The sequence below is a fragment of the Mirounga angustirostris genome, unplaced genomic scaffold (genome assembly GCF_029215605.1).
Source record: "Mirounga angustirostris isolate CCGP_5_RB_7025 unplaced genomic scaffold, mMirAng1.0.hap1 SCAF_5, whole genome shotgun sequence".
NCBI classification, from domain to species: domain Eukaryota; kingdom Metazoa; phylum Chordata; class Mammalia; order Carnivora; family Phocidae; genus Mirounga; species Mirounga angustirostris.
Window position 1 is genome coordinate 114286011 of NW_026991713.1, and position 21475 is coordinate 114307485.

The 21475-nt window shown below is 39.4% G+C and overlaps 1 protein-coding gene across 3 annotated transcripts in view; it reads left to right on the top strand.

Moving 5' to 3' along the window:
• Positions 1–4007: 4007 nt before the first annotated feature.
• Positions 4008–21475, top strand: part of LOC123841828 (ankyrin repeat domain-containing protein 26-like) — a 113288-nt gene continuing 95820 nt past the window's right edge. For 2 of the 3 annotated variants that reach the window (XM_064591920.1, XM_064591923.1), the window contains exons 1-5: positions 4008–4436; positions 7250–7364; positions 7522–7695; positions 10156–10262; positions 14173–14240. In XM_064591920.1, coding sequence (XP_064447990.1) covers positions 4186–4436; positions 7250–7364; positions 7522–7695; positions 10156–10262; positions 14173–14240 — 715 coding nt within the window. In that variant the 5' untranslated portion in view covers positions 4008–4185. Of the gene's footprint in view, positions 4437–7249; positions 7365–7521; positions 7696–10155; positions 10263–11954; positions 12093–14172; positions 14241–21475 lie in introns of all 3 variants that reach the window. The other variant, XM_064591919.1, reaches the window with a different exon arrangement.

Consider the following 21475-nt stretch of genomic DNA (forward strand, 5'->3'; position numbering starts at 1 on the left):
ATGTGCTCTCTCTCATTCTCTCTGTCTCAAATAAATAAATAAAAATCTTAAAAAAAAAAAAAAAAAAACTACAGGGGTGAAAAAAATATTGTACGATTTATTAGTACAGACCTGATCATATGACCGATAAAAGGCATGGAATGAACTGGTACATTAAGTAGAGCACACATTAGATGTGGTTAATCAATAAACAGAGTATCTTAGTAGAATTAAAATGTACTTTCCACATATTATTTTTAAATAATATAGTGCTCCTTAAAACCAATATTCCACTTATTTATTAAAAATAATAAAGGGGGTTGCCTGGGTGGCTCAGTCAGTTAAACGGTGGCCTTTGGCTCAGGTCATGATCCCACGGTCCTGGGATCAAGTCCCGCATCGGGCTCCCTGTTCAGCTGGGAGTCTGCTTCTCCCTCTACCACTCCTCCCACTCGTTCTCTCAATTTCCCTCTCTCTCAAATCAATAAAAATTTTAAATAACAATAATAATAATAAAGAGACACCTGGGTGGCTCAGTGAGTTAAGTGTCCAACTTTTGATTTAGGCTCAGGTCACGATCTCAGGGTCATGAGATTGAGCCCCCCCATCAGGCCCTGTGCTGAGTGTGAAGCCTGCTTCGGATTCTCTCTCTCCCTCTCCCTCTCTCCACCCATCTCTCTCTCTCTAAAGAGATAAAATAAAAATAATAAAACAAGGAGATGGACTATGCATACATAGCTGAGAAGATGATACTATATAGTAAATTCTCAACTATTCCCATTACTGCTGGGAAAGCCAACTCTAAAACAAAAGTCATACAGAACATAGGAAATATTTTAATATTTGATTTGGGAAGGTGCTTTTTATAGTTACAATGAATATAGCTTGACCAATACTTGTGAATTTAGAGCTACAAAATAAAGCTAAGAAACTATGTTTTGAGTAAGCAATCTTTAGATCTCTACCTAGTATTCCCCACTGGTCCCAAAGTTCTAAATATAATCCTGGTACCTACTCGCAAGTGAATGCTAAAAACTAGCCCAAAGGAAATTACTTTCTCATAATTCTTATTCAGATGTTCCTTTGGTTAGAGGAAGAAGAGAGAGAGAGAGAGAGCGCACAAGCAGGGGGAGCAGCAGGGACAGAGGGAGAAGCAGGCTCTTCACTGAGCAAGGAGCCAAATGTGGGACTTGATCCCAGGATCCTGGGATCATGACCTGAGCCACGGGCAGACGCTCAATGGACTGAGTGACCTAGGAGTCCCTATGTTCAGAAATTTTTAAGCCTTGGACAAACATCACAAATTTATCTCAGAAATGAAAGCCTCGGGTGATCTAATCATTTCCATGTAAAACAGAATAAGTCTCAGTCCACACTAGATCCAAAAACTACAGTGCCATGAAACAGAAAATGAATATATAACAAAAATACTTCCCTTCTCTTTTTTAAAACAAGATTGTCTGATTTAAACCTCTTAAGACAAGGGAAAGAAAAAGGCAAGAAATGCAGAAATGAAACCTTAATACCCTTAAGGGCATTAAACCTTAAGGGACCCTTTATCATTTTGTATCCATGAACACTGTACATGGTTTAAAACAGTTCTCTCATGTCATCTGAGAATCCCCGGAGTTCCAAGATCCATCCATTCAATAATGCTAAATGTTATTTGACATTTTCACTCTCATTCTCTTATTAAGTGTATGGTGAAGTTTTCTAAAGATAGGATACGTGATAGTATCACAACTCGCATGATTAGTGGGTCAGAGCTCTAATGGCTAACAATATATGATCGTGTATGCTTGTATTTTAAATGCTTGTTTAAGGGCGCCTGGGTGGCTCAGTCGTTAAGCGTCTGCCTTCGGCTCAGGTCATGATCCCAGGGTCCTGGGATCGAGTCCCGCATCGGGCTCCCTGCTTGGCGGGAAGCCTGCTTCTCCCTCTCCCACTCCCCCTGCTTGTGTTCCTGCTCTCGCTATCTCTCTCTCTCTGTCAAATAAATAAATAAATAAAATCTTTAAAAAAAAAAAAAAATAAATAAAAAAAAATAAAAAAAATAAATGCTTGTTTAAATTTCCAATATGGTAAATATCAACACTTAAACAGAATTCCTAATAATTTTAAATAGTATAAAAGGACTCTAAGACCAATAAGTTTCAGAATTATGGTTTTAAAAGACTGTGTCTACCAAATATTAGGATAGAACTAATTACTTCCCACAGTTTTAATAATCAAAGACACCACACACACACACACACACACACACAGAGTCCACTAATCCGAACATCTGTATGGCTTAAGATGATCAACATAATAACAGTAAGATGAAATAAACTTAAAACACAATTGACATGTTAGCAAGTGAAGCTTTACTCTAGGGAGAGGCCAGAATCGAAATAAATATTGTGAACACTGGAAAAATCTGAGAGTCTAATAATTAACTTCTGGGAATCCCAAAGAGGTAATGGGATTCCAAACTGGGAACTTCAGGAATTCAAAACATAAAAGTGGAAACTACAGCTAAAGCTTACATTTTAAAAATCTCTTTTTCTTATGCTTATAAATATCTTTTGTTCAAACATGGGTATCAACAATGGTATCTACCTTATTTATGTCAAATCCTTCAGTTAAATTTGCCACCAAAAAAAAAAAAAAAAAGAATTCAGAGTAAGAAGACTGTGAGCATTTCAAATATTTTAGTGTACTTCTTTCCACTGTGAAATTTGTATTGTAAAATTTACCTGAGTTGGATGTTTGTTTTTCCTTGACTTCTACTGTTTTATTAGGAACAGAATCTTTCACTTCAACGGTAGGCTGAATGGGTATTGAAACAATATGATTAAGACATGATGGACCTTTCATACAATCGGTAGTTAAAAATTCAAAATAAAAATATAAAAGTTTTACCTTCACGTAAGGATGTCTTTTCGGAGAATATAAAAAGCAAAATGGACATACATTTAATTATATGTAAACGTGAAAGGCAACTAAACATTCATGCAGTTAATACTAAGCTGAATCCTCATGCTTGGCTCTGAAAATGATTACATTAGGTTTTGGTGTTCTGTTTCTGGAGATAGGAAGGTGGGTTAGGACAGCGACAAGAGAGAAATATGAACCCATTATAAATATTGAAAAAGAAATACGAATATATGTATTCAGTGTCATACTTACTGATAATAACAATTGTAGCATTTAGGGAATGAACCCTATAATCTCTTTTGCTTCCAAAATTAGTTTGATTTGGCAGATCATGTTAGTCTTCAAAAGGTTTTTTTGAAACAGCTATTATATCAAAAAATTAGCCATCTTAAAAAAAAAAAAACAGCCAAAGCTTCGATATTCAAATTAATCTCATTTGAATAATGAATACCAATACAAGAGAGATCTTTGATGTCCCATAGATCTGAGGAGGATGAAAGAGTGGCTGTTTTAGCCCAAGTTTAGCACTCCATCTGCTTTCAGTATTCTTTGTGGAGCAGCTGTAATTTAATCTGTTTTAGTGCAAATACACTCAAGCCATCTAAAGTGAATTCTCTGGAGTTTCCTCATCAACTCCAAATATCCTAGCTAACACGTCTTTCTTTCATGCCCCGGGGAACGCAGAAGCCCAACCACCTGAGCCACCCAGGAGCCCCTGAAAAAGGCTTTCTAATAGCTGCATCTGCTCAATTGCATGGAGACCGGCTGGGGCCCAGAGGGATATGGAAGAGGAATAAACTGAGGGAGAGCTTTTTTTAGGGAAGTTTTCTGGGGAACGAGGCATTCAACATCCTGAAGTTTCATGCTCTCTAGCCCCAGTAGTATAGGAAGAGTGCCTTTCCCCACCGGCGAGTCTAACTTCTGCAAAGGTTCAGAAACGCTCAGCCAACTCTCGCCAATGTTTGAAGGGGAAACCAGTCGGCTCACAAGCGATCGCTGAGATTTGAGAGACTTGGACCTCGCACATGCGCTTTGGGCACCCTTGGCCGCAGGCCCTTTGTGCGCACTCGCAGCGACGCCGGTCTGTGAGGTGCGCAAGCGCATTTCTGTTTGGCGTCATTGCTGTGTTACGTTATTCTGCGCTCAAAGATTCCAAACCTCGGAATTTCGCTACTGTGATGTAGTGGCGAGGCGGGTTTGGCTTATCTCTAGCGCTAGTGTTGGGCTCTAGAGGCGGTGAAAAGCCGAGGGGAAGGGGAAGTGTTTGTGAAGCCTCCAGGCTTTGCGATGAAGAAGTTTTTTAGCTTCGGGAGTAAGAAGGGCGGGTCGTCCTTTCGCGTTACCAGCTCGCTGAGGGACGGCCCGGGCATCCTGCGTGAGAGGAGAATTGGAACCAACAGCTTCGGGTGGGGGTACAACATCCGAGACAAAGATCTCAGAAAGATCCACAAAGTTGCCAGCATGGGCAACGTAAGGAAACTGCAGGAGATTCTACTTTCCGGGAAACACGGCGTGGACGAAAGAGACCAGATGAACAGGTAATAGGGACTTGGAGGCCGGCTGCCGGAGACGGCGGGGAGGAGGTGGGGCGGACCGGGAGAAGCGCGCACCTTCCCGGGCTCCGCCTGTGGAGCGGAGCCCCCCTGTCACCGAGGGCGCTTTGCGGTCTTCCCTCCTGAGGCCCCCAGCAGGGGTGTAGCGCCCAGGCCGGCTGTCGGAGCACGAAAACGAAAGCTTCAGCTGCCTTTGGACCCACTCATAATTCCCCGGGTAGACCACTTTACAGACAGGTTTTTGTTTTTGTTTTTTTTAAGATTTTATTTATTTATTTATTTGACAGAGAGAGAGAGAGACAGCGAGAGAGGGAACACAAGCAGGGGGAGTGGGAGAGGGAGAAGCAGGCTCCCTGCTGGGCAGGGAGCCCGATGCAGGGCTCGATCTCAGGACCCTGGGAACACGACCTGAGATGAAGGCAAGCACTTAACTGACTGAGCCACCCAGGTGCCCCTCTTACTTTCTATTTAAAAAAAATTGGGGACTGCGGGTGGGGATTGGTATCTTCTGACAACGTTTAACCTCTTCAGAAGTAAAGGGAATGTTTTTACCTGTACTTGTCGATTTTATTCATACATTAAATATATACATTTTTTTGTTGTGTGTAGCTTTATTACATATAGGTGATTATAGATTAATCATTTTATTTTAGTTACATCCTTATGAAAATAAATAATATAAATGATACTATAAAAGTATGTAAAATTTTAGTTGTGTCCTTATGAAAAAAATCAAAAATAGGAAATATAAATGATTGTTGCAATTTCAGATGTATTGCTTTACTTTATAAAAGTTTTCTTTAAAAATACTGAACTCTGGGGTGCCTGGGTGGCATAATCGTTTGAGCATCAGAGTGTTGAATTCGGCGTGGGTCGTGATCTCGGGGTTGGGGGGTGGAGCCCCATGTCGGGCTCCATGCTTGGTGGGGAGACTGCTTGAGATTCTCTCCCTCTCCCTCTGCCCTTCCCCCCGCTTGCGCATACTCTCTCTTTTTCTCTAAAAGAAATAAATCTTTAAAAAATATTGAACTCTCCAACTGTATTTATCTACTCTTTCAATCCATTTATTTATCAAATAGAATCTGAACACATGTAATGTAGGAGACATACTCTACCCAGAATCTTTCATTCTTAAAGACTTCATGTTGCCCAGTATTAGTAAGATGAGAATTTCTATTTATTTATTTATTTATTTATTTATTTATTTATTTATTTTTCATTCATTCATTCATTCATTCATTCATTCATTCATAAGATTTTATTTTTAAGTAATCTCTATACCCAACAGGGGGCTTGAATTTATATCATTGAGACTAAGGCTGCATGTTCTACTGATGACGCAGCCAGGTACTACTAAGATGAGAAATTTTATTTTTTTAATTTTAAGAAAAGATTGATTTATTTGAGAGAGAGAGAGTGAATGGGAGTGGCTGGAGAGGGAGAAGGGAGGGTTAGAGGGGGAGAGAGGATCTCAAGCTGACTCCACACTGAGCATGGAGCCCGACATGGGGCTCGATCTCAAGATCTGGAGATCATGACCTGAGCCAAAACCAAGAGTCGGACACCCAACCAACTAGGCACCGAGGTGCCCCTAAGATGAGCAATTTTAAATTGAAGTATTAGGACTTAATCTCAGTTAAAGCTTTTCCTCTTTCCTTTCAAACGAAAACATTTCTGAAGATAGGAAATCGTAAAAGTTAACCTTTACTTGTCCTTTTGAAATTTATAATAGTATTAAATACTACTATTGATAATTGGTAGTACTTGATTTTCATGTGATTTATAAATCGAAATATTTAATAAAATGAGCTGTCCCTGTTTATTTAAATCCTGAGTTTCCTTTGGCTTAGTTTCTTGAAAAACAGAATAAGAATTACTTAAAAAACATTCTCCGTTATTTTAATCCTCTTTTCCCATAATGCTTTCAGGAACTAAAATTTATTTAAATGCCAGGCATATGACTAGAACTGCAATAGACCTGTTGTGTATATCATTATTTCATGTAATGTAAGGCACCATAGATTGTCTGATGCCCCAGTATTTTCTGTACCAATAAGAAATTTTAAAACAATTCTGCCAATTATAGTTGTAAGACATTTTGAATTATAAGTTGCATTCCAATGTCAGAGATATTAAAAGGTGACATAATGAGCATCTTAGAATCACTGAAATTTAGTATTCTTGTGAATCCTTAAAACATATCTACAAAGTAGGCATAATTGTATCACTTTACCTAATTGGATGTTGTCTTTGTAAAATAGTAGTAATAGTAATAGTTATTAATAATATTATATAACAAACTTTGCATAGATCCTCATTTAAGCATCACGCCGAGGTCTTGTGAGATAACTAGTCTTTATTTATTATTATTATTTTTTAGTAATCTCTATACCCAACGTGGGGCTCGAATTCACAACCCTCAAGATCAAGAGTCACATGATCTTCAAACTGAGCTGGGCAGGGGACCCGAGATAACTATTTTTATCCCCATTTTGTTGATGAGGAAATTGAGGATAAGGCTAAGTAGGTGATAACTGTTAAGTGACAGAGTTAAAGTAGGAGTCAAACCCAAGTTAAGCTGAATCCTGAGGTCATGCTCTACCTACTCAGATAGGCTGCTCTTTATTAGTGTGGTGAAGAATCACTAATAAATATTGTACTTTCTTCAAAAGAAAACTAAATCTTTGTTTTGGAGTCATAGGAATAAGATGCTATTTAACGTTTGCAATTACATGAATTAACTGCATGTTTTGAAATAGTGCACTATAATTTCCTAAAAAGTTCTTTCACTTTCAAAGGACTGCTCTTCATTTGGCCTGTGCCAATGGCCATCCAGATGTCGTTGCTGTCCTAGTGGAGAGGAAATGCCAGCTTGACCTCTTTGATACAGATTATAGGACTGCTCTGATGAAGGTATGTGGAAGCAGCTGTGTCTGCCTGAGATGGATTTGATTTAATTACTTAGAATGAAAACTTATTGCATTTAAACATAACTAATTGGTGAAACCTGTGGCATGTTTACTTTAAATTCCCAGAATTGACACTCTGTTTCTTGGTATAATACTGACAGGCTGTACAATGTCAGGATGAGAGATGTGTGACTATTCTTCTAGAACACGGTGCTGATCCAAATCTTACGGACATTGCTGGCAATACTGCTCTCCACTATGCCGCCCTTGGTTCGAATACATCAATAGCAGAGAAGCTGCTTCTACACCATGCAAATATTGAAGTGAGAAACAAGGTGCAGATCAAGTGTATTTATAGAGTATTTGAAATAATATATAATATATGTATACATAAATTTAGCCACAAATCATTTTATTTACATATTTATTTATATGTGTAATAAATACATATACTGAATTCTATACATCAGGTCCTGTCATCCTGGAAACAACTCCAAAGCCAGGGCAGGGAAGGCTAGAGAAAGGGGATGCCCATGGAGAGGGCGAAGTTCTGTCTCCCAGCCCCGCTTCCACCCCAGAAAGAAAATCTTCCCATTAGCGCTTGGGAGTGGATGGTGGGCTCAGAGCCCACAAAGGATTGAAGGCCTAGAGGGGAGTGGAGGTGGTGGAGGCTGGGTGCTGTGCAGGGGCTTAGGAAATGGGTGATGCTGGGAATGGGTGGGAGACCCTGACCCAGTGGGGTAACTTGGGTAAGTGCAAGTTGGAGGAGAAAGCAGCAGGTTACAGGCCCTGGGCACTCGAGGCCCCAGGTTCTGAAAATGAGAGCAAAGGGATCAGGTCATGACATCCTACAGGGGCATTTACTTGTGCTTGTAGCCACTCTTCCCGCCACGTACCACATTGGGGTCTCCCATTTCAGAGAGTAGTTCCTGCTCAGCCTTGTGTAGTTCCTCAGTGGGGAGGTAGCTGTATATGGGGAGTAGTTGATGACCACGCGCACCAGTCCACCTTCTGTTTCTGTGACATGCATTATTTCTACCACTGCCCTTACAGAAACACTGTTGGTTGACATAGGTAGGGTCAGTTTTTCATATTTGGAAGCTCCTGCATTCCCTGAATGAAAATATTTTGAAATAATTGTCTAAGATTTCACTTTAATGATACTTTTTTTTTCAGATTTTATTTACTTGAGAGAGACAGAGAACAAACATGAGTATGGGCGCCTGGGTGGCTCAGTTGGTTAAGCGACTGCCTTCGGCTCAGGTCATGATCCTGGAGTCCCGGGATCGCGTCCCATATCAGGCTCCTTGCTCAGCAGGGGGTCTGCTTCTCCCTCTGACCCTCCCTCCTCTCATGTGCTCTCTCTCTCTCATTCTCTCTCTCAAATAAATAAATAAAATCTTTAAAAACAACAACAACAAAAAAAAAAAAAAAAAACATGAGTATGGAGGAAGGGGAGAGGGAGAAACAGGGGAGCCTGATGCAGGGGTGGATCCCAGGACCCCGGGGGTCATGACCTGAGCCAAAGACAGACGCTTAACTGACTGAGCCACCCAGTTGCCCCAAAGCCACTCTTTTAATTCCGAGTCCATCTCCTCAGTGACCCATTTGGATCAAGAGTGCCTTATGTTGCCATCTGGGATCCTGATACCATTGATAGAAGAGAATCAAGCATGTATGTGTAACCTGGAGAAAACCTTCATTTTTTTTTTTTTTAAGATTTTATTTATTTATTTGACGGAGAGACGGCGAGCTAGGGAACACAAGCAGGGGGAGTGGGAGAGGGAGAAGCAGGCTTCCCGCCGAGCAGGATGTGGGGCTCGATCCCAGGACCCTGGGATCATGGCCTGAGCTGAAGGCAGACGCTTAATGACTAAGCCACCCAGGCACCCCGAAAACCTTCATCTTTATTGGAAAGCTCTCAAAACTATATCCCTGAATCTCTAATTTCTCAAATGTTAATGTTTGCCACAAAAAGTATTGTCAAACGGGGATAAGCAAATTTAAACGGATTTCTTTTGTGCTAGATATATAGTGCAGTGTTTTAATATTTCTCAAACATAGATGATCATTGAATCTTTCTGTTGGGGCATAGTACTTACCTTCCAGCAAAGTATATGTTCTTTGGAATGTAATTTAAAAAACACTACTCCAGAGATAATCATTTAGGTTGTTAACTCAATAAAAATACTTAAAGCATTTACTGCTATGTTTTAGATTTTGGAGATATAGAGAAAAAAAATAATCCCTTTCCTCAAGAAGCTCTTGGTTTAGAGGGGGTGCAATAAAATAACTAGAGTATACCATAATAAATACTGTGATAGAAGCCAAGATTCTTGGAACCAGTCAATGAAGTGAGCTTTGGAGAATGACTGCAGTTAATCTGTTGAAGAGGTGGAAGAGGGCTATTTAATTTAGTTTTATTTATTTTTTAAAAAAGATTTTATTTATTTATTTGAGAGAGAGAGAGTGGGTGAGAGTAGGAGCATAGAGGCGGGGCAGAGGGAGAGGCCAACTCCCCTCTGAGCAGGGAGCCTTACTTAGGGCTGGATCCCAGGACCTTGGGATCACGACCTGAGCTGACCTGAGTCCAAGGTAGATGCTTAACCGACTGAACCACCCAGGCCCCCTGAGGAGGGCTATTTGAAAGAGAAGGAGCAGCTGGTGAAAGCACAGAAGGGTGAGAGTACTTTGTATATTATATATTTGAGTTTAGAGGATCCTTTATAAGTTTTAAAATTCAGTATGGAATTATGTAATTTTGTAAATTATAAGTTGTTTTTGCACTTTTACAGGATGAACTCACACCATTTTTACTTGCTGTAAGTGAGAACAAACAGCAAATGGTGGAATTTTTAATAGAAAAAGAAGCAAATGTACATGCAGTTGATAAGTTGGAAAGGTACAGTAGTTTTGGGTTTTTTTTTAAACCTTATATTGTTCTAGAGTGGCACAGTTACTCAAGTCAGAAAGATTAACTTAATAAGAAGAGGATTAATTTATAATTATATAGTGAAAAATGTCAACATGTCATCAGTTAGGCAGAAAGCAATTATTCTGACGGGGCAACATGAAGAACAGTATATGGTAGAATTTATATTCCTTCATGTTATTGACTGATGTCATTTGCAGTCTTTTTTTTTTTTTTTTTGCCATATGATTTTATATTAGCTAAAGGGGTTTCATATTAGTTTTATTAGTTTTATAAAGTGTGGACTCCTAACTTTTATTTTACTTTATGATGCAATATTGGACTTCTTAACCCTTTTATAGTATTTTTGAAACTTCTACTTCATATATATTTTCCTTAAAAGATGAATATTAAACATAAATAGGAGTTGCTATGTCTTTTGAATGACTCTTTAAATTGCTTTTTGTTTTTGAAGAATACTGATGTTGGATGATCCCTAAGTGATTAATAATTACTATTACCAGATAATATGGGCTCATCATCCTTTCTCATGTTCAGTATATATATATTTTTTTGTTTTCATTGGTAAGGATAAAAGGATGAAAGATAACTTTAATTGAATAGACTTTTCCTTTAATGAGGACAAATCATAGGTGGGTGATAAAGAGAAAAGAGATGGGCTTTAGATTGACACAAGACTAGGTTTAATTCCTAGCTTTCCTACTTGCTGGGTGTGTGACTTTGGAAACATTACTTATCATAACCAGATACATTTCCTGATATGAAAAGGAGGATAATAATATATCCTTCAAGGGTGGTTGTGTGTACTATTTTATATATATATAGCATTTAATTTAGTGCCTACCACGTGCTTATCTTAGCATCATTAACTGCAACTATGACTGTTTTATTACCATTAGTATGAATACTGTTATTTTCAGCCTGCAAATAAGCTTTTTTATTTTTTTATTTTTAAAGATTTTATTTATTAGAGAGAGAGCATGAGCAGGGGGAGGGGCTAGAGCAGGGATCCAGACGTGGAGCCCCGAGATCATGACTGAGCTGAAGGCAGATGCTTAACTGACTGAGCCACCCAGGTGCCCCTGCAAATAGCTTTTTATAGGGACCTGTCCTCTAGATGGCTTGGAAGTACACTGTATCAGATTAAGGAAGAAATGGGGAATTCTTTTTTAAAATCTTTAACTATTCAGATAAGTGACCTCAGCATAGTTTCTTGTCCATCAAAGGACTTTTTTTTTTTTTAAGATTTTATTTATTTATTTGACAGAGAGAGAAAGACAGCTAGAGAGGGAACACAAGCAGGGGGAGTGGGAGAGGGAGAAGCAGTCTTCCCGCCGAGCAGGGAGCCCGATGCAGGGCTCGATCCCAGGACCCTGGGATCATGACCTGAGCCGAAGGCAGACGCTTAACAACTGAGCCACCGAGGCACCCCCATCAAAGGACTTTAAATTAGCAACTTCTGTCATAGTCAAGTAGGACAAGAGGCTTCTTTTTTGTCCTTTCATTTTAGCCGTGGAGGTATTTACAAAGTTGAGCACTTGAACATGTTAATGGTCAACTCTGTCCTGACAGGCAAGATATTAACCTGATGAAGTATATCAAATTAGCTGTTTAAATAACTCTTAAGTTCCTAAGGGTGAAGTTCTCTCTCTGTTATTTTAGAACAGCCCTCATGCTTGCTGTACATTATGATTCTGCAGATCTAGTCAGGGTTCTTCTTCAGCAAGGTATTAATATCTTTTCTGAAGATGTGTGTGGATGGACTGCAGAAGAATATTCTATTTTTAATGATCTTAAAGTGTAAGTGTTTACATTAAAATGTTAGTTATTACTAAACTGAGGTATATAATAATTTAACTGTTAGGTGTTTTTTTTTTTTAAGATTTTATTTATTTATTTGACAGAGAGAGACATAGCGAGAGAGGGAACATAAGGAGGGGGAGCGGGAGAGGGAGAAGCAGGCTTCCGGCTGAGCAGAGAGCATGATGTGGGGCTCGATCCCAGGACCCTGGGATCATGACCTGAGCCGAAGGCAGACGCTTAACGACTGAGCCACCCAGGCGCCCCTGTTAGTTCTTATGTAACAGATGAGAGTTCATTGTTTGATTCAGGCAGTTTTGGGATGGCAGTGAGTTAGCCCACATCATTTGCCAGAAATCAAGAAAAAGGCTAGACTAGTAAGAAGTAGTAATGGGTGCAGGATTCTTTATCTCAGGACTACTGAGACCTTTATCCTTAGGGAGCCTAACTGTATCTGTTTCATTCCAAGTATAACCGTTATGCATGGGGTACAAATAATGTTACATCTGTGTTTCTTTTTCTTTCTTTTTTTTTTTTTTTTGGTAGATTTTATTTATTTGAGAGAGAGACAGAGAGAGAGCACAGGTCGGGGAGGGACAGAGGGAGAAGCAGATTCCCTGCTGAGCAGGGAGCCTGACGTGGGGCTCCATCCCAGGACCCCAAGATCGTGACCTGATCCGAAGGCAGACGCTTAACCGACCGAGCCACCCAGGCGCCCCAACATCTTTGTTTTTTCTAACTAGTTATTTGGGTCTTGAGATGTTCAGTTTAGTAGAAGACCCTATAATTTCCCTTGAGGGCTATCTCCTATACTTTCTGCCTTGAATTTTCCAAGAACCTGAGGAGTTCCCTAAGACCAAAGAGACCATCTTTTTTCACAAGTCATTTGGAAGGAAAAGACATCCTTATCATTCCCTTGTTTCCTCTGATTCTACTACTACAGCATTGCCATTGAAACTGGTTCTGCAGGGTGCCTGGGTGGCTCAGTTGGTTAAGCGACTGCCTTTGGCTCAGGTCATGATCCTGGAATCCCAGGATTGAGTCCCGCATCAGGCTCCCTGCTCAGCAGGGAATCTGCTTTTCCCTCTGACCCTCCCCCGTCTCATGCTCTCTCTCTCAAATAAATAAATAAATAAATAAATCTTAAAAAAAAAAGTAAGAAAGAAACTGGTTCTGCAGTCTGGTCATGACTGACCTTTGCTCCTAGGATGCCCTTGCTGATCCACATTCCTCAGTCTTCATGGTGATCCACAGTTAGACTTCAAAGTTACAACTTTTTTTTCGTTTACTACATAAGCTTCTATGCTCAGCTATTCCAAAGCACCAGCACCCTGTTCTGTCAGCTGGGCCTCCTGGCTTTAGCCACACACACCCTTCCCTTCATACTCAAAAGCCTTACATGAAGCCCATATGTTAGCCCAGACCTTCAGGATGAATTATCCTTGTCTTTTTTGCTAGCAGATGGTAGTTGGGACCATTCTAAGCTGTTAAAGAGGTTTAAATAATGCTGCAGAAAGAGACTGGACTTCTCTTTCTCCTTTCTTACTAGACATGTCCCAAGCCTGCTTTAAATCCTGTGGAGCACCTTTTCTTATTAGGTGATGAAAGGTCTCATATTGCCCTTCCCAGAGTAGTGGGCATCACCTTTCCCGAAAGGCCATGTTTTGGGTTTAATATTTCATTAAATCCTCTTAACAACCTTGTAAAATAAGGCAGTAAGATGCCTGTTTTATAGAGGAAGACTTTGAGCCCAAGAGAAGTGGCTTGTCCAAGAGGAAATAGCTGTGAGACTTAGGACTTCTGAGTTCTAGACACTTTCCGTTATGGCAAGCTAACTGATTTAGTAACTAATTACTAAATTACTAATTCATGACTGGTTCACCTTACTTTTTTTCTCCTTTAATTACATACTTAATAAAAAGTGTATAGAACTTACAAATGTGAAGTATATGGGGTACTTCAAGTTTTGATATTAGTTCTGATATTATTTGAAATACTCCTAAGAATTTGATATTTGGTAAATGTTTTTCATATCAGTATTAAAATAGTAACATTGTTTATCACCCTTTTTTATATGTAGCAGTCACCAACTAATTGCCGAATATAGAGAAGAAAAACTTAACAATGATTTGCAAAGTAAGAATGCAGGTAAGACTTTTCAGAGTGAATTACTTTTGGTGGTCCTAACATAGATGAAGTCAGAGTAAGGAAGTTTTGATAATGAAAGAGCAATGGGAAAAAAAAAAAAAACCTAATGTGTCAATTGCATATGTATTTTTTATTCTTTTCTTTTTTTTCTTTTTTTAGATTTTATCTATTTATTTGACAGAGAGAGATAGTGAGAGAGCACAAGCAGGGGGAGTGGCAGGCAGAGGGAGAGGAAGAAGCAGGTTTCCCGCTGAGCAGGGAGCCCGATGTGGGGCTTGATCCCAGGGTCTGGGGATTATGAACTGAGCTGAAGGCAGACGCTTAACGAACTGAGCCACCCAGATGCCCCTATTTTTTTTTTCTTTCTTAATTTCTTTCTTAATAGTCTAGTATTCAGGATTATTTAAGAAGTTAATTGTAGGCATTGCTGTCATGAACAATGGGAAGAAATCAGAGGAAGACAAACCGTGAGAGAGACTGGACTCCGGGAAACAAACTGAGGGTTACAGAAGGGAGGGGGTAACCAGGTGATGAGTATTAAGGAGGACATGCGTTATGATGAGCAGTAGGTGTTACATGCAACTAATGAATTGTTGAACACTACATCAAAAACTTATGATGGACTATATGCTGGGTAACTGAATATAAAAAAAAATTAAAGTACCTCAGTATGAACAACAACAAGAAAAGAAGTTAATTGTAGGTAATTTAAAATATGAGGTGGTATTGCCTGAAAAGAAATTCATTATTTTAGTCATGACCCCTAAAATGCCATATGATATCTTTGTGTAAATAAGAAAAAGAGATTTTTAAGTTAGTATGTTTTATGTTTTCTCTATAAGCATATTATAATAATTTGAACCTGTTATGAAAGTGGATCTTTTAATTTTTACAAGTGGATTACATTTAGTAAATATTATTATATAGTGATTTGTCTCATTAAAAAAGGAACTATCCTTAAAACTGGGGACTTTACAATACCTTCCTGGTATCGTAAACAAATGGCAAACAATAAGAATTGCAAAACTTAGCTAGTATGCAGCAATACCAATGAGACTTTTTTTTTTAAGATAACTGTCTATTGGTTTTGCAATTTACATACTTTCATTTGTTCACTTAACAAATAACTACCAAGTGTCTTTTAGTTCCTAAGTGTTATTCTGATGTTGTAGAATGTAAACATTCAAAAAATACAATCCCTGCCCTCTAGGAATTTGTTATTATCATTGTCATTTTTATTATTTACTCTACTTTATTCAGTGCTTACTATGGGCCGGAGTCCCCTAGTGCTTATAATTACCATTGTTATTTTTTTGTTGGTATTTAATATGTTCCAGATACTATGTCCATAGTGAGGAATTAGAGTTTTAGGAGAGTGGGTAGAATTTAGGGTAAGTATGCAGACTGAATAGTAAGTTTGCCAGGTAAAGTGGCAGAAGGACGATGTTTGGCAGGAGAAACATCCATCAAGATGACATGTTTTGCAGACGGAACAGCAGTGCAAAGGCTAAGATGTACGAGTGAACTTTGGAGGATTTATGAGCAGTTCAGTTTTGCCAGTACAAAAAGTGTGCTATGGGAATGGTTGGAATGAGGTGAATACTTAGCTAAGGCAAGCTTATGAAAGTTTTTCAGTCGTATGGAAAGGAGTAGATCTTACCCTGTAGACCTTGGTAACTTTATCAGGTAAAATGCTTTTAGCTGCAAATAATAGGTGACTTATAACAGTGACTAAAACAGGGGCACCTGGGTGGCTTAGTCAGTTAAGTGTTGACTCTTGGTTTTACACAGTCTCGGGTCATGAGATCAAGCCCCACATCACGTTGGGCTCCGTGCTCAGCACGGAGTGGGCTTGAAGATTCTCTTCCTCTGCCCTTCCCCCCATTCTTGCACTCTATGGCACGCTTCCTTTCTTTCTCTCTCTTTCAAATAAATCTAAAAAAAAAACAAAACAAAACAGTGACTAAAACAATAGGAACTAGAATTGTTTTGATGGTTCAGTGATGTCATCAGGGTCCCAGTTGTCTCTTGTTCAGCTTTGAGGTTGGCAGTATTTTATGTCTCCCTTCCTGGTTGGCTAATTAGCAACAGCTCCAGGTCTAGTCTCACATGACAATATCCAATGACTGGAAGGACTGTTTTTCTTTATATGTTTCTTTCATTAATTAACTAATTAATTTATTTAAGATTTTATCCATTTATTTGACAGAGAGAGAGACAGTGAGAGAGGGAACCCAAACAGGGGGAGTGGGAGAGGGAGAAGCAGGCTTCCTGCGGAGCAGGGAGCCTGATGCAGGGCTCAATCCCAGCACCCTGGGATCGTGACCTGAGCTGAAGGCAGACGCTTAACGACTGAGCCACCGAGGTCCCCCCTATATGTTTCTTTTAAATAAGAAGGAAACTTAGAGGCTTGCAGTGAATTTCCTCTAACATTTTATAGGCTAGGTTATATCACATGCTTGTTCCTAAACCAGTCACTGGTAAATCAAGTACTGTGATTAGCTTAGAATAATCATTTCTCCTTTTGAAGCTGGGGTGAGGCCACCTTCTTTGTGTATGGGGACAATAAATATCCAAATAAAGTTGTAGTTCTGCAGCAAGAATGAAGAATTATGGAATGGCCATTGGGGAGGGAGCCAGCAGTATTTGATGCAGGGATTCATTGGAGAATTTGAAGCAGAAGGGTAATAAGATTAGATTTGAATTAGGGCCCTCTGGTTATGGCATAAAATAGGGATCACCAAGCTTTTTCTTTCAAGGGCCAGATCGTGACTTTTTTAGGCCATGTGGTTTCTCAATTACAATTACCATTGTAGGGTGAAAGCAGCCATAGCAATATATAGGTGAATAGATGTGACTGTCCTCCAATAAAACTTTATTTACAGAACCAGATGGCAGGTCAGACTTGGCCTGTGGCCGTAGTTTGCTGGCCCCTCATGTGGAGGATATATTGAAGGAAACCACGTAAAGAGACTGGAAGACAAAGGAAGCTTATATTTCCTTAGCCTAGTATCAGTCCATTATGAAATTTTCACCCTTCTATACTGAAAAAGTCAGGAGGCTCAGTTTATTCAATTTAAAATGTTGTTCTTTTTCTAGGCCTTATGTCTTTCTCATTTTTTAAAATTTAAACAATTTTTTTTAAAGATTTTATTTATTTGAGAGAGAGAGAGAGATAGGGAGCACAGTGGGGCAGAGGGGCAGGGGCAGAGGGAGAGGGAGAAGCAGACTCCCCGCTGAAAAGGGAGCCCGATGCGGGGCTTGACCCCAGGACCCTGAGACCATGACCTGAGCTGAAGGCAGATGCTTAACTGACTGAGCCACCCACGTGCCCCCTTTCTCATTCATTTTGCTTAAAAATTTTTTATTCATTTAAGAAATAACATTAATAGTTGGTGGCTTTTTTTACCCCGCTGGAAGTCATCAGTTAAGAGCTCATGTTTGAGTAGGGCAGTGGCAGGGGAAATACAAAGCAGAGACAGAAAAGAAGTATAGTTAATATGATTTCGTGATTATTGAATGTAAAAAGTTAGGGGAGAGAGGAAATCTAAGATGATTCATATGTTTCCAGGTTGTACACTAAAATTTAAATTGGACATGAAGAATGACTAGGACTTTATCAGATGAAGAGAGGAAAGTGGTGGGAATAGGGAAGACCAGGTTTTTTTCTGTATATGTTGAATTTGATGGAATGTCCATGTAGTATATTTTCAGTAACTGGATAATCGAATACTAGGAGTTTCTAGCTGGAGATAGAGCTTCAAGATTGGAGGTGCAGATTTGAAATAATCTGATTTTTTTCGTATAACACCCTGTGCTCCATGCAGTACGTGCCCTCCTTAATACCCATCACTGGGCTAACCAATCCGTCCTCACCCCTCCCCTCTAAAACCCTGTTTGTTTCTCAGGTCCATAGTCTCTCATGGTTCATCTCTCCCTCTTATTCCCCCCCCCCATTTTTCCCTTCCTTCTCCTAATGTCCTCCATGTTATTCCCTATGTTCCACAAATAAGTGAAACCGTATGATAATTGACTTTCTCTGCTTGACTTATTTCACTTAGCATGATCTCCTCCAGTCCCATCCATGTTGATGTAAAAGTTGGGTATTCATCTTTTCTGATGGCTGAGTAATATTCCATCGTGTATATGGACCACATCTTCTTTATCCATTCATCTATTGAAGGGCATCTCGGCTCTTTCCACAGTTTGGCTATTGCGGACATTGCTGCTATGAACATTGGGGTGCATATGGCCCTTCTTTTCACTACATCTGTGTCTTTGGGGTAAATATCCAGGAGTGCAATTGCTGGGTCATAGGGTAGCTCTATTTAAATTTTTGAGGAAGCTCCACACTGTTTTCCAAAGTGGCTGTACCAACTTGCATTCCCACCAACAGGGTAAGAGGGTTCCCCTTCCTGCACAACCTCTCCAACATTTGTTGTTTCTTTCCCTGTCCATTTTTGCCATTCTAACTGGTGTAAGGTGGTATCTCAATGTGGTTTTCTTTTGGATTTCCCTGATGGCTAATGATGATGAACATTTTTTCATGTGTCTGTTAGCCATTTGCATGTCTTCTTCAGAGAAGTGTCTGTTCATCTCTTCTGCCCATTTTTTGACTTGATTATTTGTTTCTTGGGTGTTGAGTTTGAGAAGTTCTTTATAGATCTTGGATACCAGCCCTTTATCTGTAGTGTCATTTGCAAATATCTTCTCCCATTCCGTGGGTTGCCTCTTTGTTTTGTTGACTGTTTCCTTTGCTGTTCAGAAGCTTTTCGTCTTGATGAAGTCCCAAAAGTTCATTTTTGCTTTTGTTTCACTAGCTTTTGGAGATGTATCTTGAAAGAAGTTGCTGTGGGCGATGTCAAAGAGGTTACTGCCTATGTTCTCCTCTAGGATTTTTGTGGATTCCTGTCTCACATTGAGGTCTTTCATCCACTTTGAGTTTATCTTTGTGAATGGTGTTAGAGAATGGCCAAGTTTCATTCTTCTGCATGTGGCTGTCCAATTTTCCCAGCACCATTTATTGAAGAGACTGGCTTTTTTCCATTGCATGTTTTTTCCTGCTTTGTCGAAGATTATTTGACCATAGAGTTGAGGGTCCATATCTGGGTTCTCTGTTCTGTTCCATTGGTCTGTATGTCTGTTTTTGTGCCAGTACCTTGCTGTCTTGGCGATCACAGCTTTGTAATATAGCTTGAAATCGGGCAACGTGATGCCTCCAGCTTTGTTTTTCTTTTTCAACATCTTGGCGATTTGGGGTCTTTTCTGATTCCATACAAATTTTAGGGTTGTTTGTTCCAGCACTTTGAAAAATGTCATTGGAATTTTGATCGGGATGGCATTGAAGGTATAGATTGCTCTGGGTAGCATAGACATTTTAACAATGTTTATTCTTCCGATCCCTGAGCATGGAATATTTTTCCCTCTTTTTGTATCTTCTTCAAATTCTTTCATGAGTGTTTTGTAGTTCCTAGAGTATAGATCCTTTACCTCTTTGGTTAGGTTTATTCTGAGGTATCTTAGGGTTTTTGCTGCTATTGTAAATGGAATCATTTCTTTAATTTCTCTTTCTACAGTTGCGTTGTTACTGTATAAGAAAGCAACTGATTTCTGTGCATTGATTTTGTATCCTGCCACATTACTGAATTGCTGGATGAGTTCTAGTAATTTGGGGGTGGAGTCTTTTGGGTTTTCCACATAAAGTATCATGTCGTCTGCAAAAAGAGAGAGTTTGACTTCTTTGCCAATTTGAATACCTTTTATTTCTTTTTGTTGTCTGATTGCTGTTGCTAGGACTTGTAGTACTATGTTGAACAACAGTGGTTAGAGTGGGCACCCTTGACGTGTTCCTGATCTTAAGGGAAAGGCTCTCAGCTTTTCCCCATTGAGGATGATATTCGCTGTGGGTTTTTCATAGATGGATTTTATGAGCTTGAGAAATATTCCCTCTATCTCTGTACTCTGGAGAGTTTTAATCGGGAAAGCATGTTGTATTTTGTCAAATGCTTTTTCTGCATCAATTGAGAGGACCATATGGTTCTTCTCCCTCCTCTTATTAATGTGTTGTATCACATTGATTGATTTGCGAATGTTGAACCACCCTTGCATCCCGGGGGATAAATCCCACTTGGTTGTGGTGGATGATCCTTTTAATGTATTGTTGGATTCTATTAGCTAGGATTCTGTTGAGGATTTTGGAATCCATATTCATCAGGGATATCGGTCTGAAATTCTCCTTTTTGATGGGATCTTTACCTGGATTGGGGATTAAGGTAATGCTGGCCTCATAGAATGAGTTTGGAAGTTTTCCTTCTGTTTCTATTTTTTGAAACAGCTTCAGTAGAATAGGTATTATTTCTTCTTTGAATGTTTGGTAGAATTCCCCAGGGAATCCACCAGGCCCTGGACTCTTGTTTTTTGGGAGGTTTTTGATCACTGCTTCAATCTCGTTACTAGTTATTGGCCTATTCAGGTTGTCAATTTCTTCCTGTTTCAGTCTTGGCAGCTTAAAGGTTTCCAGGAGGGCATCCATTTTTTCCAGGTGTTGCTCAATTTATTGGCATATAGTTGTTGATAATAATTTCTAATAATTGTTTGTTTCCTTGGTGTTGGTCATGATCTCTTCCCTTTCATTCATAATTTTATTAATTTGGGTCCTTTCTCTTTTCTTTTGGTAAGTGTGGCCAGTGGTTTATCGATCTTATTAATTCTTTCAAAGAACCAACTTCTAGTTTCATTGATCTGATCTACTGTGTTTCTGGTTTCTAATTCATTGATTTCTGCTCTAATTTTAATTACTTCTCTTCTAATGCGTGGCTTAGGCGTCGTTTGTTGCTTTTTCTCTAGTTCTTTAAGGTTTAGAGTTAGTCGGTGAATTTGGGATCTTTCTATTTTTTTGAGTGAGGTTTGGATGGCTATGTATTTCCCCCTTAGGACCGCCTTTGTAGTATCCCATAGGTTCTGGAGCGATGTGTTTTCGTTCTCATTGATTTCCATGAATTGTTTAAGTTCTTCTTTTATTTCTTGGTTGACCCAGACATTCTTGAGCAGTGTGGTCTTTAGCTTCCAAGTGTTTGAATTTCTGCCAAATTTTTTCTTGTGGTTGAGTTCCAGTTTTAGAGCATTGTGGTCTGAGAATATGCAGGGAATAATCACAGTCTTTTGGTATCGGTTGAGACCTGATTTGTGACCCCGTATATGGTCTATTCTGGAGAAAGTTCTATGTGCACTCGAGA